This window comes from Amphiprion ocellaris, chromosome 15, assembly GCF_022539595.1.
Source record: "Amphiprion ocellaris isolate individual 3 ecotype Okinawa chromosome 15, ASM2253959v1, whole genome shotgun sequence".
Taxonomy (NCBI): domain Eukaryota; kingdom Metazoa; phylum Chordata; class Actinopteri; family Pomacentridae; genus Amphiprion; species Amphiprion ocellaris.
In genome coordinates, this window is record NC_072780.1 from 12012680 (window position 1) to 12029210 (window position 16531).

A 16531-nucleotide genomic window follows, 5' to 3' on the forward strand; every position below is an offset into this window, starting at 1 on the left:
TTCAGACATTATTAGTGTTTATCATTGAGATAAAGGTACTTCAAATTATTTTTGAAAGAATTTATTGCCATCATGTGACACATTACATAAAATTAATAACAGATGACAACTAAAGCATTTCAATGTAAAACTCCCTTTCCCTCTAAGGGGTCCATTGTGCAAAGCAAGTCAAGATACAAACATACTGATCATAATTTTAACATTTACACAAATATTTAAAAATATTCTAAGATATCTTTATAATCAGCTAAGCTGTTCTCTTTCACACTCACTCTTCAAAGTGTGAGTGCATGTGGACAATAAAACTTCACTTCTGAGACATGCAAATTGGCACAAATGCTAGAAAAAAAACAAAGATAAGAGAAGTTGGAACAAAGTCAGCTGTGACACTGTTGTTTCTGGTCATAAATTCAGTGCTTCAGCCACTTTCCTCTCCTCAGGAATACCATTTACCTAGAAGAAATACGAAAAAAGGCATATAAAACCACATTGTCAACAACTCACCTTTATGTTTTGATATGCTCTTAGTACTCTAGAAGAGCTGCAATGACCTCATAAATAAAAAACAGCTAACAAGTCCAACATATCTCTACAGTGACTTATAAACAGCAGCACCTACCTCCAGCCTTCGAAATGTTGACATAACATAATTGTCTCCTTTGTTAGCAGTGAACACAGAGAGCAGCAAGTTAGCGTTTCATGCAGCTGATCACCATGCTCACAAGAGGGTGCTCACATGCCAACATCACAATTAGTGGTCTCATGCAAGTGTTGACAAGCCGAGTCTGGACGCTTGGATCATTTACAAGCAGAAAGAACAGACTGAGGTTGTAAGCAACACAGAGAAGTAACTACAAAGCCATGTTTTTCAGATTTCTTCATATTACTAATGCTACTCAATGTGTTTAAGGCAGTAAGGTATAGTAAGTGAATAGTAAGTAATTTTACAGTGACATTAATAGACTTAAACCTGCTGGGAGACGTGCTTTCCTGCACTAGACATCCTAATTAATATTAGACAAGGACAGCTGTTTTATGATGATGTAAAGCAGAAGCACTGTAAAATGACATATAGACAGCTTTATGCATACATTATAGCCTTAGCGGCCATGTTTTTCATAAACCATTTGTCACTTTAAACTGTTTCTATATTATTTAAATCTTGTTTTGACATCTACTTCCGTATTTAACTCAAGCATGTGGCAGCATCTTTATTTGTTAATCACATATTACACATGCAGACGAAGTACGACAGATTGCTAGACTACAAGCAAAGACTAGGAGGAAATACTAACCCGATGGCCGTTGCTGTGGTATCGTAATCTGGTTTTGCAGATTCCTGAAATCACAAACAACAGACAGACATTCATACACAAACAAAAGCTATCATGTGAAAGCTTGCTGTACTTATATTACTGCATTTTTCCGTTTCAAGCCCATTAGGACAAATCATGGGACAGCTTGAATCTCTTAAGCTGTAGTCGTATTTTCCAAAGGCCTAACTCGCTTTCTGCAGCTTTAGCTATAAACATGGCTAGAGAGCGCTGGAAACTGGAGATTAAACGATAATGGTATTGTTGCAACTTCTATTTTTCGCCATAATGACGCCTACAAGCTTTACATCTGCTAATGAGCGTGTGCGGTTTCATGTGCGACCATGAGCATGTGAATGACTGCTTATACACAGCCATCTTATTCATGTGCACTTCCTTCCTCCCACCAAATCCCTCAACTCACGCCTGTGTCTGCATTAGGGGCATGCTGGTGGTCTCGTAGTTGTCGGGGTGGATGGGCGGCACCACCTCGCCGCTGACTGGGTTGAAGACAGGCAGGGTGGAGAGGGGCCAGGAGATCTCCCGGTTCTTGGACATGCTCCGCAGCTCCTTGGTGGACTTCTGGATGGAGCTGTGGTGAACAAGCTGGATGCTGTGGAAGGGAGAAGCAGTGAATTTGTATTGTAGCATGTTTTGGTGTTACGGCAGGCGTTCCCTCACCAAAGCCTAACTGAGCTCATCGTGTGCATCTATGACAACATCTGCACTCAGTTTGCGCATGCACAACAGAAATATAACACCCATCCTCACCTACTGCTGTGATTTCTTTGTCTGATTTAGGGTGCATAATATGTTGCTAATCTAAATAAATTAGTAGATATTTAGTTGATAAATAGGAAGAGATACACAGTATGTATAACTGTGAACAGCATCGACTCCCTACTGCTAGCTGGCTATTGAATTTTTCAGCAGCCCACAGGATGAATTGATGTCAACACACGTATGAGCATATGAATGGGTATGAAACAGCCATAAATGACAACATAAACGACAAAAAAAAACTGCAAACCAAAGAGGGGAGGGACAGAAACAGACCCAAAATAAAGAAGAACACAGGAGAGGTAAAACACTTACTCTGGTGTTTGCATGTTTCTTTTTTCCCTAGAAACAAAACAAAATGGATGAATTAAATACTAATATTAATAGTTAAAGCAACATCTACGCACAAGTGAATGGACTGTTGGATAAAGACAAGGTGGAGATGGTGTGGAACACTGAGTGAACAAAGGGGGCACGTCTCTCCCAGCCTGTAAATGATGAAAGGATGTATTGCGGATGAATGATCGTGGCTGTGATTTAAAAACATCAAGATGTACACGAAAACATTAACCAAAACCTGTGACAGATATCGATGAGGAACTTAATATAAAAGGACCAAACTACTGGATGGTAATGACAAGCTGCAGTCCCTGTCCAGATTTCATTTTCTGATTATCCTGCCGCTAACTGAGCCCTTTGCTGCCTCTTATATGTATCAGTAAAACTTTCATTGCTTCCCTCAAATATTTATTGGGGTGTTTGGTGCATTATTTGCATATAAATATAAGACCAAGCAGACTTACACCCCTTCCCGTCTGCAGCACATAGTGTAGCCGATGATGAAGAAGAGGACTAGTGCCACAGCGGAGGGAACGGCCAGGGTGACAAGGAAGTCGGAAAAGTAGTTCCGGCTCTTCAGAGATTCAGACGGGGGATTGTACTCCCCAAATTCAGGCAGGATTCCGGTGCCTGGATCGGGACGGGTAATGTAAACTGGGACTACTTTGTTGATGTCAACCTAAAGAAATAAGTAAGAATTAATTCAGGATTTGTGACAAACACAGCAGATACAGTGTGATTAAAGCACAATCTTTGTTAACCCTTTTGGACCTATCGGTCTGTTGCTCCTGTCACATTTTACACACAGTGGACCCATTTTTCACCGCAATATAAAGTCATACATATCTATGAAACAGCACAACTTCTGTGCAGTATGAAGGTCACAACATTTTTCCAAGTGCCCACAGGTAATACCGACACTGGAAAAAACTGGTGGCTCCACATTCTATAGGTAGATATTTTATTTATTTCCATATTTGTATTCTCTCTGGTCTGTGTAAACACAGCCTGCAGTTTACCTAAAAAAATTTATTTAATACTTTTTTTTGCACGATTGTTGATTGTAGTTGAGTCATGCATTGCTTTTCAGTTGTACTGAGAAGTGGAGAATTTTTTTGCTTTTTACATATTCCTGTTACTACAAATTATAGAAATGTAGAATAATGTGACTTTGATGCAGTATCACAATTTGAAGTTTATGTTTGATACATTTTTCCTGATGGACCTGCACATCACAAGTTTTTGTCTTGATAAATTTTGTCATTTGGCGATTTTTTAAAAAGATAACAAGCCTTTCAAACCCTCTATTAAAAGCAATAATTCATGTCCATCATGCCCCAGCTTTAAAAACCTGCATGTTTTGGTCCCGGTGAATTTGTAGAAGAGCATCCTCACCAGAGAGATCTTACACCAGTCGATGTGAAACTGAGTTCTGAACTTTTTGTCACAGCTGATGGCAGGCTCCATTTCCTGACTGCAGCGTAACTGGTTGTGTGGGCTTTCCACCTCCCGAAGGCAGGACGAGAAGGGAACATCTGCACCAACCATCACATAAACACTGGGGAGAAGAGAAGAGAAGATGGAGCTTTATTTTATGTTTATGCTGAGGTCTGTAATAGTCAAAGCATTTCCCCAACCGCTGAGTGTTCTCTTAGATGCTTTCATCTTCCAAAACGTCAGCATGAATCTTTGATGCACAACTTATGCACTTCATGTGGGCTATTCCCCTCTGAATGGAAGGAACTGACAGTGTCTGTCAATGCAGAAGTGTATTCATTTAATTCACAGCAAACTGAGGATCCCTAAGGCCCCAATTAGATAATGTCTTGGTACAAGTGGACTGAAAATAAATGCAATTTGTTTAATTTAGAGAGGTGAAGGGGTCCCTCATGGGGAGACGTATTTCACGCATGTTGTGTAAATCAAAATGTAGAGTAAGTTTTTAAGATTAAGACAAAATTAAGCTTAGGCAGATGAAGAATCGAGCAGAGCCAAATGTTATCTTTGTAAAAAGAAAAATAAATTATTCAGCTGTGACCAAAGCATGGCTCCTTCCAAAATGCAAAGCACTAGGAGAATTCACAACTGCTAAGCACCACTGTCATGTTGGTGCAGATCCTCACCCTTCTTTTAGGTTGTTGATAGGCAGGGGCACACGGCCACCACGGTCCAGTGCCGAGGTAATGTTGATAGCATTGAGCCGCTCTGGCTGCCATACGTTCTTCACCGCTCCCAAGAAGTCCCCCAGCACCTCGCTGGCCAGCATTTCCTCCACATTCATGTTTTTGATGTAAAACTCTGCCTGGTAGGGCAAGGGGAACTCTGCACAGTAACACAGAGGTGACAGTTAGAAAAAAGATAGAAAAAGGTGAAACGCAGTGAGATGTGATGGGTCAGAAGACAGGACCAAAGCTGAACAGAAATCTACTAAAATCCATAAAACTGAGAAACACGTAACGCTGCAGAAGTGCTCTGTTGACATCATTATTACTTTACTACTGCTGCACAACTGACAGTTTACCAGTCTGTCCGGCAGACGCTGGTGTGTCTGCTCTGCTCTGTTATGACTTGGCCTCCTTCTGGGGCCAGATGGCAGATGACATCACAGCATAGGGAGAGTGATGTCACATTAACGCTGCAAACAGCTGCTGAGCATTCCCCCAACTCAGTTCCTATAGTACTACATGCACCGTGACTGGTCAACAAGCCAGCGAGCTAACATACAGATGCACAGATGTGGAGTAAAGTTGTCGAGATGGCAAGGAACGGCTGCTTTCCACAAAAATACTGTCAGAACTCAGAACTCAAATGTACCAACACAGAACTTTAAAATAGCATATCATCCTTAGTGGAAGCATGAAGGATGAGTGAAACACTGAAAATCAGTTAAGACACATGTTTTAGTTTAGCTCTTTTCCAGAGCTTGTGATCATGTCACATAATCTTCATTACAAGATGGGGTTAGCCGAGTTGTCATGAAATTGTAGATTCCTTTCTATTCTGAGCACTTGCAAGAAGTACAAAGAAAACTGGGCAAACTGCAGCAGCTGACAAAGATCGTGTGATGTGACTGAAAGCTACAGAACAGCTAGTAAATGGATCCTGTACAGAGATTATTCCATCAATCCATGATGGATGTTTAAATATGCCGTTTGTCTTACGACATAGATTGATAAGTTGTGCTTGATAAAAACTAATCAAAGGCAACATTTTTTCTTGAGGGAAGCCCATTACACAGTCCAAGTACCAAATTTGCTCTCAGGATTTAATCAGGGAAGTTGCACAGTCTGATCTCTGTTTGCTCTAAGCCCCCACACTGGCGCCTCTTACCCTCTGTGGCCATGATGTTTATGACCAAGTTGTGCCGTGCCGTCTCGAAAGTGCGTCTGTTATAGGCAGTAATCTGCAACACACAGGGGTGAAAGTTTAAGCCCAGATCAGTGCAGCTTATATGGCAGCAGCTCTGTGGACAAGGCTGAGCCAGATACACGATGCAGGTTCTGTACCCAGCTGAGGGACTGTATAGCGCACATGTGGCCTGCTGGAAACGTTAAGCCTTTTGGGAAAAGAATGTCTACAGTAGCTTACAGGGGACAAAGAAAGCATAAAAAAACATAAAAGGATTTAAATCTAAAGACTCCAAGCACAATATTGCACTATGCTACTACTAAATGCTTACAAATTAGCTGAGCTCAGTAAAATCATTACAAATGTGTTTTTTCCCTTTACCTTTATGGGGCACAATACAAATACATGATAATGTCTCCCATTCAAATAAATAAACTTGACAAATTCTTTCAGCTAAATGTTTTAATACTGTTCAACACTCCAAGCACAAGAAGCAGCATCTCCTTTTCTATACTCGGCAATAAGCAGCGGCACAAATGACTTCATCTCTAGTCTATTCACTTTGAACGTGGTCCAAACACCCACCTCTATGACGGTGGGCTTGCCAACATGCTCTGCAGTGGGGGAACCATAGAGCACTCCGTCGCTATGTTGAGTCCTCTGGATATAACGCAGCCAGCCCGGCCTGTCGGGGTAGCCCATCAGGTTGGTGTTGAAAGTGATCGGGTCGTTGCTGGCATCGCCTGCGCACAGAGCAGCTTAATGAGGGGTGGCCCAATGATTTGTTATGGGTCAGCACCAGTTCCATAATGTACATTTAGACCTTTTAGCTGAATTGGGGATGTGCTGCCAATAGCAGCTGAGCACTTCCTCCTAGTAAAATAAAATGAATAGACAATGCACTGTGGAATTTATACAATAATTGGGCCAGTAAGTATTTCTACAAAGGTTTTAGTGTTATTTAGACATTTAAACACATTAACAATACTAGTCACTTGACATCAAAGTGCAGAAAATGTGAATGTGATGGTGTTATACCTGATTTTGGGTAAGGAGGAAACTCTCCTTTGAAGTACTCTCTCTCCAGAACATGGACGAACAGCACTCCTGCAGATGGGTAGACGTTACGGTCTGCATGTGACCTTGACAAGATGGTGACCACTGCAACAGAAATTTCAAACACCGTGGAAGTTAGCTCATGATAGTAGAACATTTCCTATCCTGTGTGTGATTCATCACTGCCACCCATGTTAAAGAGAAGGCGTTAAGCTACTTCACACTCTGAATGAAGTGTTTGCTACGATAGATTTTTCCACAACACTCTTATGAAGTTTAAAGTATTAGCTTCACACAGTACAGAAACAGCGAAGTCTGAAGGGAAAAATTCTAATTATTAGCTGCTAGAAATACTAAAATTCTGTATAGAGGAAGAGCAAGCTGCTACAGAAAACCATTGAAATTCGGGGGCAAGGTGCTGAGGGTGCTGTGAGTAAGAGCAGCAGGGATGAGGGGTCTTTCAGACTGTACTGAGCTCTTTTTGTGCCTTCCCCCCACTCTGTTTCCTTTATGCACTCTATTTAGCCCCACTCTATTTCAAACAAACATTTAGTCTATATTTGTGAAGGGCATCACCAGGAAAATGGCAGTCCCTTCACAAAAGTTTACACAAAGTAAAGCCGGAGGTGATTTGCCCGTCTCTCTCCCTGCTTTTGTGTCTTTCTCTTTCACTACTTCCCTCTCTCCTGCTTCTTCTTTCACTCGTCTACTTTTAACCTCTCAGCAACCTCTTCTGCACGGCATTTTTGTGTTCTCCCTTTTTCTCTCACTCTCTCTCTCTCCCACAGTGGGTGGGAACTCAATTTTTAATCACCATGGGAGATTGAGACTGAGTGTACAAGGAAGAAGAAGAGGAGGAGGAGGAGAGGGGGGTTTGGGGATGGGGGGTTGTACTGGAGATCTGTGCTATGAAGTGCAAGTGAGGGAGAGAAAAGCAAGTCTGAACTGTTCTCGCCTGCAGACACACAACTCCAGACGCATTAGGCAGCTAGGAAAAAGGCCTGGGAAAGCTTTGCGTGTAGATGTGCCTTCCCGCTGGCAAAATGTTGCTGATTTTCCCAATTTTTCCCTCCTTTCAGATCCTCTCTTTAGCATCAAACTATCATATGCTATCAGCAGCTTCATAACATGAAGTACTCTTTTACTTCTGGACTGTAAGCCCTTTGCTTTAACAGACGCTGTTTTCTAAAGAGAGTCCACCGAAGAAAGTAATAGAGAAGGATTTACATTTTAATCCGTGTGCATGAAAAAGGAAGTCAGTAAGAGATGTATCTGTTATCTATTACCAGAGGGCACAAAGGGGTTAAAGATTAGGTGACACAGTAAGCCGCAGACTGTTGAGAAATTTCACTTGTACAAAATGCCCAACTGCAATCTGAGTACATTGATGAGCTGCTGGAAGTGTGAAGTTATAAAACAGTCCCTTATGTGTCTTAAACTGGGCTACATCTGTGACCAGTAACGGAGATGCTGAACTGGCCATATGTCTAATGTGCCCAAGGGCTCAGTCACAGCGAGATACGATCAATAGTGTTTAGCAGTCACTAAATGTGGTGTTACTTGAGCAACCTGAGGTTATATTCACTGCATCGCTTTTCATGGTCACATTGAGGGAACCACCTGAGCATGACTAATCCACATGATAGCTCTTCTTGCTGCAACTACTGCACCCATGATATTAGGATCTAGGTTATACAGCGACTAAAAATAAAACCTCATTCAGTTTCAGCAGACTAGTTGCTCAGTAATGACTTCAGTCGACCCGCAAATCCCACTCTGAATGCGCAAACTCGGATTCTATTATCTGACCCATTGGGCCTCATCAATTCTTCGACACACAAAGGACCACTTTCAGATGCTCGCTGTCAAGGTCAAATACTGGCTTTTCTGTTCTACTCAGCGACCAGCTGGGTACCGTGTAAACATTTGTGGCAGGTAAGGAGATGGGAGATGGAACAGGCAGGACATTCGAGTGGGTCCAGATGGCCACCTAATAGAGTCAGGATTAAGAAACCACCTATCGGATCTGAAATGGTTTTCACACTCTCTACATTACATCTTTTATTCAACGGCGAACATTTAGGCCTAACACATACTCATTTTGAACTCAGGTTAGCCAGTCTAACTTACAGGCCCCTTTAGGACTGTGTGTGACAGTTACTTTCGATTGTAGTCGCTTCCATTTACACAGCAGCCAGTGTAAGTAAAGATCACTGACTAAGCTACACTGAGGATCTGCTAATAGCTTCAGATCTGCTTATTTGAGGCAGGAGGACTTTCTGCCAGGCCTTCTCGAGATGATGAACTGCAGCATTCCCACTGTACACAATACATCACCGATTACAGGTTAATACCAAACGGTCCACTACGGACTAACTGTTGGCCTCAGTAGAGACAAACCATACATGCACATGCATGATCATACATACAATAAGCCACACTTTCCTAGCAATTCTGTTCACAAACGGATTAGCATTTAAGTATTTTCTACACAATCTTACATACACAATTTCTGACACAGATGCCCATAAATCCCATAATGGATCACTAACAGAGCTTGGGGGCTGTGGAAATGGCTAACCAGATTTTATGCTTTTCTTGGCCGACTATAGACTGATGGATTGTCAGGAGTAGTTGAAAAACGCCATTGGCAACACGGAGAAAAATAAACCAGTCTTGTTCCTCTCATGGCTCCAGCTAAGTGATGCCTCTAACTAGCTGAGGCAGAGACAAGAGAATTGTGTCCTTTAGTTCTGTTAGATCAGCTTCATATGCACACGTAGCCTGGATCAGGAGGAATGCATGTGCTTCTTTGGTGTTTAGTGCAGAAAGATAGACACCAAGGATTGCTACTGTTGTGCTATTCTGCCCGTGATGAGTTTGAGCCACACTGTTCTAAACTCAGACGTGGAAGTGAAAGCAGTCGGTGTCACAACATGCAGAAGGCGACAGCAAAGGAGGAGAGTGGACACGAAACGGCCAGTTCAATCTTCTAGCTCAGCATAAAGGTAAGTAAATCACTGATTTCTCTAAAATGATTGTTGAAAACTTACAGTACAGTAACGTACCAGTACGACTTTGAACAGAGGAAACAGAACTTTCTGTAACTGTTAATGACTAAAAATCAGTTCTACTTCTAGCAAGAGTGAGGTTTAGGGAAGATTTAAAATTGCTGTTACAGCAAAAGAAAGTGGGCCAAGTCTGAGGGACAGCAGACAACTCAAAACAATAATGCCAGTATTAATGGGGACCAGCTGAGCGTGTCACTGTGTTATAATGGGGGGAGGGAACAGCGGGTCAACACATGAAGTGCACCACTGCACATACACCCACTCACCATCTCTGTACAGGGCTGTTCTCTGCTTCAAGGCCAGGGATTGCTCCATATGGACATTTCTCTCATGTAAAGCGCTGTGTTTCATATCATAGGCATGCACTATGTAAACTACTGGATCAATGAATAAAAGCATGAATGGAACAAGTGCGTCTTTTAACAGCATTGACAACAACACACCCAGTTGCCAGTTTTTAAGTACGCAAAGCTAAACCTAATGCAGTCTATTATGCTCATACTACAGTAAATCCTACCTTTGCAAAGGTTATAGTGCTGTGTTATTGTTCAGGAGAAGTGTGGATTTAACTTTAAGGTCATGTTCTAACCTGTCAATGTTCTAATAGTTGAAGCAAGGCAAGTTTATTTATTTTGCACCTATTTCAAGAAACCAATTCAAACAAGTTTACCTGCAAAGTTAAAAGGCATTCAGATAAAAAAGGGAAAATTTCAAAAGATATATGGTTTAAAAAGAAAAAAAAAACAGTGATAAACATTAAGTAAACCAAGAATATAAAAACTGTAATTACAGTGCAGTGAGATGTAAATAAACTGCCTGTAATTTATAAGTACTGTTAAGCATGTACGCCTTGCTATTAAAAAAAAAATTCCAGGGGAGTTTGTTTCAGATATTTGGTGGTTAGAAACTGAACAGTGGTTCTTTATGTTTTGTTATGACCATGGAAACAGTAACAGACCTGTTTTGCATGGCATGAAAGAGCTGCATGGTTCATATTGTACCAACAAATAATGAATTTATTTTGACCGTGGGGTAATGCGTCTCACTTTGTTGGTGTTTCAAGTCTAGCAATAATGCTGTGAATCAACTCCTTCTGTATGACTGACGTTTGATCAAAATCTGTAAAGCAGGGGTTGATCCATTATCAGCACGGCAAATTATCAGATCCAACCTTTAGCATTCTTCCCAGTAAACTAAATAAATCGTGCTATATTTTGATGCAGTCCACTGCACATCACGAGTGATAACCTATCATCACTGAAGCTGCTGAAAGTTTTAAGTAAACATATAAATAAAGATATTCCAACACAGTCTGGTGTTGAACTTTCTGTTATTCTACATTTTGACTCAAAAAGGATTTCAGTTTTTACTGCAAATATGCATATCGGTTTCAAAAATTGATTGTCTGTCACCTTAATTGCTAATAGCTGGTACTAATATCAGCAATGGAACACCCCTACCGGTCGACCTCTACTGTAAGTTCTTTACAGCCTAATAGTTTAAAGATGTACAGCTCTGTAGATTACTTGAGTAATCCACTGGTCAGAAACTATTCAGAATTTAGATGTACTGATTAGTTGTTATAGATATTGAAACATTCATTGGGTCCAGCTCTTTTATTTGCCACATATGATAATAAATTTGAACATCTTTGGCTCATGAACTGGCAATATCACTCATTGGGCTGTGTTAAATTACAACAGGCTATTTTTTGGACATTTCATGGACCAAAAAAATAATTATTCAAAGAAGCAATTAAAGTACTATTGTTAGTTTGTACTGTGCAAAAATGCATGGTTATTTTAAAAAAGTTGTTTTGTTTTGGCCTTTCAAGTCCTTGTAGCTACATCAAGATTTCAGGCTAGTGTAAAACATTAAGAACTCAGCAATGATTGAACAAAAACTGAACATTACAACTTTCATGAAGGTAGGATCTATGGGGAAATAGACTGAAATCATTTTAGATATGTGCACCTGATAAACTGGCAACTGAGAGTATACATTATTCTTAAAACAATGTGTGTACCAGTGATAGACAGCTCTAACAAAGCACATACTGCCACTGAGCAGATGTCCCTGCATTCAAATAAGGACAAATGAAATTGCTAAGCTCGCATTAGCTGCGTAATTAGGCATTATTAACACACCTGGTGTACAAATGAGCACGGGCCTGAACAAGGGGACACGCGCAAGAAACATAACTAGCAAGACAGTGTAAACAGTATTATCAACTCCACTGGAAATATAAGGTAATGTAAAAAAAATGACTATTTTTTAACCAATTCTGTTGTGATATTTAGGCTCTCTCTTCGTATAACGGTTTAGCTGTCAGTTGGTAGCCATTTTTCCGTCTCCTCCTCAGCCTCCTGGAAAAAATGAGCAGAGCAGCTAAGGCTAACTAGCTAGCTAACTAGCGTAGGTACCTCATCAAAGGCGAACGAGTGAAAACGTCGTGATATTCTCCGAGCTAAATCGATACGTACCCGAACCCAGCCACACCGCGACAGCTGCAGCCGACATGGTGCCCGTCGTCCCCGTAAATCTTACATGAAAAATGCTGTTTTATCTAGTCGCCATTGGGTTTGACAGCCATAATAATAAGCATCCTGCAGCATTCCTTCCTCCGCCTCCTTCCTTCACTGGAAACAGCGCCGACTTCTCATTGGCTGAACATCTGGATGGAAAAACATGGTTGTCTCGTAAAGAAGGAGCAAAACATGATGTGAATCAGAATAGGAGCACCACGCCTTTGGCAAATGCTTCTGTGTGGTGCTGTTTAGTGATGCTGGGTTGAGTTTTGTCTGGCTGCTTAACAAACACAAAGCTGCCTGTGTGTCTGTCTGGTCCCTCTGATCTGACAGATGCTTCATTCTCATTATGTAATTTTCTAAAAGCACCTTGTCATTATATTTACTGAAATGTACCGTTTTTAGTGGCTTAATTGATGGCTTTTTTATTTCCTTAATAATGCATCCAAAATTTGTATCAAAACTTGTGAAGACAAACACACCTTCTTATTCTCAAACACACACCATCGCCTCACCAGGGCTTGACCTGCATATGCACAGCTGTAAGAGGGCAGAGGCATGTTTGCAAAGTCTTCTCCAATCTGTGCAGACCCCCTGCAGAGGCAGTCCTAGCAGACAGATGGCCGTGTTTTGGCCCCTTGGCTCCCAGTCAGCTCTGCTAAAGGGCTTCGGGACCCTTAATTCACCCCCGAGGCTCCCTTGATGTCAGCCGCCACTAAGAGAGCACTTTGATCTTGCAGAAAAAGCCTCGTAATTCTGGCTAACATACTGACAGTGGTCACTGCGTGCTTCGTGTTTGATAAATTCAGATTCCAAACTGGATTCTTGGCTTCTTCAGTGGTGATAAACACGATGCCATCCATCCTCCGTGTACTGCAGTGCGTGGCTGTTTTCTTCGCTCACCCTCCCTTTTATCCCCTTAAGATTATTTTTAGGTTGCTTAGCAACATCTTCTCATAGCCTGTGTTTGTGTGAATATATCACAACAATCAGTATAGGTAGGTGCATGCATGATGCTCGGCAATGAGGTTGAGGAAAGCAAAACACTTATGTCTCGGAAAAGGCTTAGATAGTGGCTAAATGTGTCTAATTTGAGACTGATTTAGACTAATTTGAATCCAATATGTTTTCAGCATAGCCTGCAGTATAGGTTTAAACAGTAATTGTCCTGAATTGGCTTGTTTTGAGTTGCAGGAGAAGATGCAAAACACTCGCTTACTCTCCTCAGCAGTGAGGGCTGTTACAAAATGAATCTGGGAAAAGCTGTAACTCATTCTGTTTCTTTTAGTGTAGCAGATGCAAAACAGACACCTTTTATTATATTTTTTACTCTATATTATTCAAGATTCACTGAATAGGTATTCGAAGGGTTATCAATAAAATGGTGTACAGTGTGGCTTTTTGTAGAGAAATAGAATAAATATGCAAACCACCCCTGCTTTAAGTGAGATTAGCATGGACTGAAATGATTGTGTAATAATGCAAATCACATGTTTTGGTGACAGACAGACAGACAGACAGACAGACAGACAGACAGACAGATAGATAGATATGTTTTATGAATAGGTTCATTCAAATTGATCAGGAATACACATTCTTCTACTACTCAACCTCATAAAAGTTGCTTAAACTATTACATGTTTTGCTTAAGATGGTATTCCAAATTTATTCATACTTAGTTTGTGCTTGGGTAGAATTGCATGTAAGCAACAATGCCATCTATTATAACACTTTGAAACAGTTATATAACTCAGTGCTATTTGTGAAAAATCACACATTTGGATGTTGACAAAGCGTCCTTTTTCTTTTACTTTCTTCTGGTGCTTTGTCACATGAATTCAGTCCTGTGATTTAGGTGGTTTCTGTTGACTCATGTGACACAGCCAGCTACATTTTTTTTTACTGTTCCTCTTTAATATAGGTCTCAAAAATGAACGCTTACAGACTGACGGGGATAGAGACAACAAACTTCACAGATCCCCGGTACGCATTTACTCATGCTGGGCGCTAGCATCAATGTCCACATGTAGAGGTCTTTATTACATTTGATTAAAGTATGACTCCTGAGACATTATTTGTCCATTAATTTGACATAACATGAGTCACTACAGGCAAAAACACTGTTTTTTTCAATGATTTTTTTGGGATATTTTGCTCCCATAGTGTCTCCTTTCAGACTAATGGAAAGATAACATTCATAATACACATTCAGTTGTATATTTTTTGATTCCATCTCTTTATAGGTATAGATTTTAACTTGTATTGCATATTGTGGCAGAAAGTGCCACTGCTTTAGTGCTTACACAGTTTTATTCAGGTTTGTCTGTATTCTAAATGTTCTTCCGGAGGGCTTTGTCCACACATCATTCATAGCCTGCACTGGATTCCTAAAAACATGGCAAAAATAGATTTTTTTTTTCTGTCTCACAGCAGTATTTTCTGATTTATGAAGTGAGAAAACAGATACCCAAAACACCCTTTGTAAAAAACACTGAACTCTAATATGTCACAAACATATGAAGCAAAAGTTTCGGCGGTGGCTTTCTGTTCCTTAAAATAATGCAAATTAGAGCATTTTCATTTATGTTTTGAGTATCACATTTGCATGTTTAAGCATAACAGGAAGCTTGTAATAAGTAACTGAGAAATGTGATGTCTGTTAGTTCAAATGCTACCTTATATCACCCTTCCCTTTATGTCCAGCTACACATTTAAATAGCCTGATAAGATGCATGCACAGAATTTGACTTTTTTTTTCTCAATCAGGCTGACTTTAACGAGTAAAATAACAGTTAAATCAAACTTTATTTTCCTGACTCTGCCCTCATCTAATCTCCTCAGTGCTTCCTCCTGATCCCCCACACCCCACTTTGAGAAACACCCTAATTTCAAGGACGGGGCCCAGAGTGGTCCTTCACCCTGTGCACCCCACCCAAAGCCCACTGATGTACAATGAGCAGCCAGTGAAGTTACAGTGGCTGTGTGTGTTGGTATTTATGCCAGACTGCAGCTCGCTGAAACCCCCTCCGCGCAGCAGATTATCGGACCGAACCATTGCCGCAGTTCAGGTTTTAACACCTGTCACATGAGGCTTTCCGCTCGCAAACCGGCGGCTATCACTGCATCTGAGCAAGTTCACTTGGCCACACTGCGGACGTACGTCGGACGCTGCCTTCATGCAAACGCAGCCACAGTGCAGCTCTCGCTGAGACGAGCTGCCAAACCGCACCGACACCCCCATTGTGCGGCTGGCAGCATCACCCACTGCCTGCAATGGCGTTGTAGCGGCTCCGGTGTGTCCAAGCGTCTCCGTGGTGGCGATTTCGTCCCGGACTATTTACGAGAGAGATGTTATCATCGAAAGGTTGTGCAGCGAGAGCATCATTTGCCACAAGTTTGCGCCGTGGATTACGTTTTATTTATCTCACGCGTCCAACGAAGCCGGAGCCATGAATGTAAGTCTGACTCTTTTGTTTTTGTAACAGGGAAGCAACATCGCTGTGGTTTGTGGTCAACACTTAAGTTCGTCTCTTTTTGTTTTTTATTTATTTATTTATTTATTTATTTATTTTGTTGTTGTTGCAATCAGTAGGAACAGGTCGATCATTTGCGTTCGGGCTCTTGCAGAAATGTGCAAGAGGTGAAATGGATAAATGTTAAACGGTGTCAGAAAGAAGGGAAACCTGAGCTGTCATGTTGTGTGCGGTGTGGCTGATGTGCGCCTGTTTGTATGATCCACTGACACACTGTTAAAACCTCAATTTTATCTTTCATCTTGCACCTCCGACAGTATTTTCCTCCCTTCCTTCATGTGCATTATGCTCAAGTTCAAACGGATGATTTTATTTTGTTCTTTTTGCTCAAGGATTTCTCATAGGTGGACCAGCAAGAGTCCAGCATGCTGAATAATGAATACTGAAGCAGGACATTTAGGTTTCAGTCACTGCTGCTGTTGCTGCTGCATCTATACCACCCATGCTGTGGGCTACAGCACAGCCTAGGTTAATGGATTCTCTGTGTCCCAGATTAATGTTTTTTTTTTTTTAATTTATTGTGTCATATTTCATCTCCCGCTATGTGGATGCATTTCCAAACA

General features: G+C 41.1%; 2 protein-coding genes across 9 annotated transcripts in view; one reads left to right on the forward strand and one right to left on the reverse strand.

Moving 5' to 3' along the window:
- Positions 1-45: 45 nt before the first annotated feature.
- On the reverse strand, positions 46-12625 carry sgce (sarcoglycan, epsilon). Of its 4 annotated transcripts, none has more exons than XM_023292929.3 (12): positions 12391-12625; positions 6819-6941; positions 6366-6523; positions 5763-5835; positions 4556-4754; positions 3828-3990; positions 2897-3111; positions 2409-2435; positions 1738-1926; positions 1296-1339; positions 620-657; positions 46-453 (listed from the first exon to the last, which is right to left on the reverse strand). In XM_023292929.3, exons 1-12 carry the CDS (start codon positions 12425-12427, stop codon positions 403-405), a joined length of 1317 nt encoding a protein of 438 aa, XP_023148697.1. In that variant the 5' UTR covers positions 12428-12625; the 3' UTR covers positions 46-402. The 4 variants fall into 4 exon arrangements, with proteins under 4 accessions (XP_023148697.1, XP_035814385.2, XP_035814386.2 ...); XM_035958492.2 differs by lacking the exon at positions 12391-12625 and adding an exon at positions 10174-10308; XM_035958493.2 differs by lacking the exons at positions 2409-2435; positions 12391-12625 and adding an exon at positions 10174-10311.
- ppp1r9a (protein phosphatase 1, regulatory subunit 9A) overlaps positions 9585-16531 on the forward strand; it is a 57721-nt gene continuing 50774 nt past the window's right edge. For 2 of the 5 annotated variants that reach the window (XM_023292925.3, XM_023292927.3), the window contains exon 1: positions 15432-15890. The gene's annotated coding sequence lies outside the window, so the exon portion shown is untranslated. Of the gene's footprint in view, positions 9845-15429; positions 15891-16531 lie in introns of those variants that run through there. The other 3 variants (XM_055018086.1, XM_055018087.1, XM_055018085.1) reach the window with 3 other exon arrangements.